A 5,750-nucleotide genomic window follows, 5' to 3' on the forward strand; every position below is an offset into this window, starting at 1 on the left:
GTCCACAAGATTGAACCAGTCCCAATACACCAGCCACTCGATGAGGTTGTTGTTAGAATAGCTTAGAGCGCAAAAAGATTACATAAAAAAACTCAATAAAAGAGAGGCAATTTAAAAAATACTTTAATTAGAAAAAAAATAGTAGCAAAGTAAAAGAAAACATCTGTGCAAAAAAAACAGCCCAAATAAATTAGATTGTTACTAATAAATAATTATTCTATGTGTAAGTATAGCTTCTAGTATGTATGTGTCTGTGTGTAAGGCGGGGGGTCATGTAGAGCGCCTCCTCAAGGTCGCCGCCTGCTTATGTCCAAAGAGCGTGGCCGCCCTTAACTCAAAGGCGCCGACCATTTCCTTGACCACCTCGTCGAAGAACAGGCCGGCCAGCCGAGAATGAAGCAACGACTTGAACTCAAAAGACACCTGCGGGGTGAAGAAAGGACCAGTGGTGTTAGCTAACAGCGAGTCTTTTTTTACCCATAATGCCGCCTCACTGAAATGCAACCACTTCCTGTACACTCGTCTAAAGCTATTTTCAGCTTGCGAGGCTGGCAGATACACGCTGCTAAATTTAGAGCGACAATAAAAACTATTGACAAAACAACAAGTAGAGAGAAGACCTCCACATGTAAGGCCAAACAATAAAAAAATGTTCATGTTAATGTACTTACATAAAAATGCACTTTACAGGAGTCCGGCGTGTCTTTTGGTCCTGGCTCAAACCTCCAGATTGTCTCAAGATGGCTGAAGAGGGACCCGTCCGTACACAAGGCCTGTTGGACAACAAATTTAAGGGATGTTTCTCAAAAGTCAGACAAATCTCTTCCGGTGTCAGATTTGAATGCTCTGTAAACCATTTCCTTTTACACGTAACATGAATTAAATGAGATTTTATAGGGGGCTATTTTTCCCCCTCTATCCGTTTGTCTCCATGACTGTACTTTATTTCACAATCAATGGATGACCCAAAAAAAAAAGACAGATTCACAAGTAACTAAAACTAGGGCTGTGCCCCAAAAAATCGATTCTCATAAGAATCGCGATTCTCATTTAGTAAGATTCTGAATGGATTTTAAATGTCCCAAAATCAATTTTATTTAAATTATTTTATACTGTCTTGCCTTTGTGTGTGCCTTTATTTGGAGCGCTGTCCATTCTGTACCCGATTTGGCCACTGAGGGGCAGTGTGGTTCCATGCAGTCTAATACACTGTTAAGTTGTAGCCACATTAGAGAGTAGAAGGAAAAAGTCACGCTCAAGTTATTCCAATAAAAGTTGTTTTTTTTGCCGTGTGGAGACGTTCTTTTGAGTGATAAAAGTGCCGCAAGTAGCGTGCTAATTAGCATTAGCGAGTCAGACTGGAGTAGATCATTACAATTCCTTGCACATCTATAGATTGAAGCAAAAATCATTGTCAATCAAATCATTTTGAATCAAAAATCTATTCTGAATCAAATCGCAGACCCAAAAATCGGAATTGAATCAAATCGTGAGACATTCAAAGATTCCCACCCCTAACTAAAACATTTGCAATTCAATGTGTGTCCCTATTAAGGTGAAAAGCAATGTTTTTGCCACTCACTCTGACTTGGTGGTTGGGGACAAAAGTGATGTCGGAGGTGTAGCGCTCCACCACGGGCGGGAATCCGATCTCCAGCTCGGCGTGGACGTCGCCGCCCTCGCTCTTGATGATGCGAGAGCTCTTGCACCAGGGCACAAAGTGCTGGTACTGCTCCACGTTGGACACCACGCCGAACATTTGCTCCCGTGTGTACCTGGAAATAGAAATTCGCACGATTAGAGTTGTCCGATACGATCACGTAATTTTCAGATAATCATGTTGTTTAGAAAAGAACAGATTTTTTATTTTATTTTGTTGGTTTTTAAAGGTCATAAAGTGACAAATTTACTCATTCACTGCCGTTGACGGCTATAGACGTCAGAAATTCATTTGAACCATTACTATTAGTTTAACATTTTTTCCACTTTTGTTAACAAGAGTATGAAAACCTAGAACTATTAAAATAATGTGTTTAATTACAGTTGAAAATTTTCAGGAAAATGTAATTCTTAATTGTAACTAATCGCACGACTTCACTCGTTAACTCACGATTAATAACAAATTTTAATAATCTGTTCTTAATGTATAATTTAAAAAAATTCTAGGTTTTCATACTCATGATTTTTTTACGTCACTAGCCGTCAATGAATGAATGAGTTAATGTGACATTTTAAAAGGCAGACTTTGCAGTCTTGAATCTGCTAGCAAAAAACACCGCCGAGCTCAATAGCAAGTGTGCACAGCGGCATGCTAAGGCAGCTAAATTGCTAGCATGACTTATTTATGGTGGAATATTGCCAAAAATTTAATGTTACCAGTTTTGACTATGCTTACAGCCATATATAAAAGGTATCATGAATAAAAAAAAGAAAGAACTTTAATGCACTTTTTCTCCCTTCTTAATTCATTCACTGCCATTGACGGCTATAGACGGCAAAAATTCATTTGAACTATTTCTATTAGTTTAAATTTTTTACCACTTTTGTTAACAAGAGTATGAAAACCTAGATTTTTTTTTTTTAGAAATACAGCTATAAAATGTCTGATTAATCATGAGTTAACTATTGAAGTCATGCGATTAATTACAATTAAAAAATGTAATCGCTTGACGTGACTTAAAGATGATTAAAGTTAACTCACAATTAATCACAAATTTTATATCTGTTCTAAAGGTACAATAAAAAATATATAGGTTTTCATAGTCTTGTTAACAAAAGTAGAAAAAATGTTAAACTAATAGAAATAGTTCAAATTAATTTTTGACGTCTATAGCCGTCAATGGCAGTGAAAGTTAATGCATTGCAAAAGTATCTGATCAAGACTTTGTATATGCAAATACTCAAAATCGAATGACTTGGAAAAAAATGTGGGTGCAAAAAAAAAAAAAGGAAAAAAAAGTGATGTAACATTTTTCAGTTTCGAGCAAATTCCGTGTCACTCACCCTAAGGTCCGGCTCTCTGCGTACTCGGTTCTGCGGCGAGTGATGGGCGCGGCCAAGTTGACGAAGGTGCGATGAGGGGTGTTGATGGGGGAGGAGGCACAGAAGGGCAGGGTGGCCCTCCTCAATGTCAGGAACCCACCAGGACAAACGTGCCTGACAAAAGAAAATATCAATTTATATAGTACAGACAGAGTATGGTGCGTAAGAGAAAATTTGATGTTATAGTCCAAGTAATAATGTCAGTTTTTCACATCTTCAAAACGCATCCCCTGGATGACCTTTTCAGACGCGAGGGGATGGTGAAGTACACACGACTTGACCCGCCAGCAACTTGCACACTGAATGAAGCAAACGCCACGGAGTCTTTTTCTCAGCGACTTGACGTCCTGGTTGATCGTCTGGCTCACATTGAAGGGGAAAACTCGTTCTCGGTATCATTTGTGACACCTTCCTTGACAAACCTTGCATAAGCGGTTGGGAGAATGGATGTCTCCCCCATATCAGAATGGTTCGACCAACCTGTCATATGCTACCTAGCATCACTGTTAATCATTTTAAAACTTTAGTTAAAATTACAGCGATACTTGACTCATTATTTTTCATGAACAATTAATACCTTTAAAAACAAATTTTGCTACTTTCTGTCGACTGAAGATGGCATCACCCGTGCTCAGGAAACCCAGAAAACAGGTGTGCCGTGATTGGTGGTGGTTGCCTATTTCCTTAGCACAGGTGATGTAATCTTCACTTGACAGTGGAAGTGGAAAATGTGTTTTTAAAGGTACTAATTGTACATGGAAAAATAATTAAGTTATCAAAATAATTCTGGACAAAATATTACCTTTTAACTGCTGAAAATGGCTTAATGAGTCAAGTATCCCTTTAAGTTAATTATCTATTTTTTGAGAATGGATTTCCCAAATGAGGACACTGAAGGGTGATAATAATCTTTGTAAACACAAATCTTTATTTATGTTTTTAATTCCAAATAGTTCAAGAGAGACCATGATACAAATGAAGTTCCAAAGTTCAATAATCAGACAATGATGGCACAGCGCTCTGTTGTTTTTGTTTTTTGGTTGCAAAAATATTTCACAGGGGGTCCATCACAGAAAAAAAAGCTGTTAAGTAATATGGCATCATAGAGTATGGTCTAAGTAAGGTAGCTATAATTTAAGAAAATCAGTATCACATAATTTCATAGTAAAAGTCTGTCTGTGTGTGTGTGTGCGTGCGTGTGCGTGCGCGCGTGCGTGTGGTATATACCAATTTAACACAATAAGTAGTTCTCTATATGGCAATAATCCTGGAAATATAGTCGTTGTTGTTTTTCTAAAAATATTTTCAATCAAGTTATCTTAGATACAGCAACACTATTTGAAGAAAGTGTTTTAAAAAAGTAACATTTATTTATCAGATTATCTAAACCTAACATCTGTGCATCAGCCATCACCGTTCCTTTTTGTGTGTTTACCTGGCATTTCCTCGTTTAGAGTTTCCCCGAAAAAACTTGGTCCAGTGGATTTGAAGTAGATCCAAAAGTGTCCCGACGAGCCGTTGAGATGACTTTCGGGACATAACCATTGTTATCGATTAAAAAAAAAAGAAAAGAAACTGTATCGAGTTTCACTCGAAACAATTTAGCCAACGCTGCTAGCGACGACCGGTTGATTTTACAACTCCAGAATGGGACCGCCCACCACGACCATGACGTAGATCTGTCCTGGCCAATCACTGCGCGAGGCTGGCAAATTTCAATATTTTTGTTTGATTGCAAATGAATCACAAGATGATGAATAATGACGCATCAGTCTCATGATCAATAGACGTCATAATAATCTGATTTAATAAACTACTGTACACGTTTATTATTGTTGTTTTGATCAATCAATAATCGTTAATTATTATTAAGTTTGACTATATAACTAATAACTCATAATAAAAAGTAAATGGACTTCACTTTTATAGCGCCTTATCGACACCTAAGCATCAGTCCCACAACCTATTAATGTATTTATGTTTTTATTTTGTAAAAAAAGAAAAAAAGAAACAAAAGAAAAGCTAATTAGTGTCAAATTTCTGAGGTTACCTAAAGTTAAGTATTATAAACCAAGCTCAATCATAAAGGTGGTGTTCTCATAAGAATGCAGGACTGTGTACAAAACGTTATGCAAAATACATATTTTTGGATTCACTTTTTTTTTTAAATAAATAAACAAATAAACTAATACCTAATTGTGAAGATGATGTTCCCACAAAAAATAATATTGTAACCCAATTGTGAAATTGGGGTTCTCACAAGAATTGAGTTGGATTAAGTATGAAAAGGTTGATGGAATTCACGGGGTGGGGGGTTAGCATTACATATTTGGGGGACTCATACAAAGCTTTGTTTTCATTATTTTTGGGCTTACTTGACAAAAATTGTGAAGTTGATGATCTGTCAAGAATTAAAAAGTTTTTGTTTAATATAAGTTATGTACTTAGTGGGAGGGGGGGACTAGATTAAAAAAAAATTTTTTTTAAGTGTGTATGAACAGCTGAGCAACAGTGTGGCTTTGAGGAAATGCATGACGGGAAGTTGTGTGTGTGCCGCGTGATAAAAGTGGACTTTGCTTCAACTGGGCTCATCTCCACTATATACATAAATATACAATATACTGAGGCATCATTTAGAAGAAAGTATCACATTACCAAATAGCTTTATTCAAAAAACAAAAACTACATTTAAATGTTTAGCTCCCCAA

General features: G+C 36.8%; 1 protein-coding gene across 1 annotated transcript; it reads right to left on the reverse strand.

The window, feature by feature from the left end:
- Nucleotides 1-105: 105 nt before the first annotated feature.
- On the reverse strand, nt 106-4,714 carry LOC144044478 (coenzyme Q-binding protein COQ10 homolog, mitochondrial-like). The gene is made up of 5 exons (XM_077558913.1): nt 4,478-4,714; nt 3,004-3,156; nt 1,583-1,775; nt 672-773; nt 106-423 (listed from the first exon to the last, which is right to left on the reverse strand). Exons 1-5 carry the CDS (start codon nt 4,585-4,587, stop codon nt 271-273), a joined length of 711 nt encoding a protein of 236 aa, XP_077415039.1. The 5' UTR covers nt 4,588-4,714; the 3' UTR covers nt 106-270.
- Between the last annotated feature and the right edge of the window lie 1,036 nt (nt 4,715-5,750).

Source organism: Vanacampus margaritifer, chromosome 2, assembly GCF_051991255.1.
Source record: "Vanacampus margaritifer isolate UIUO_Vmar chromosome 2, RoL_Vmar_1.0, whole genome shotgun sequence".
NCBI classification, from domain to species: domain Eukaryota; kingdom Metazoa; phylum Chordata; class Actinopteri; order Syngnathiformes; family Syngnathidae; genus Vanacampus; species Vanacampus margaritifer.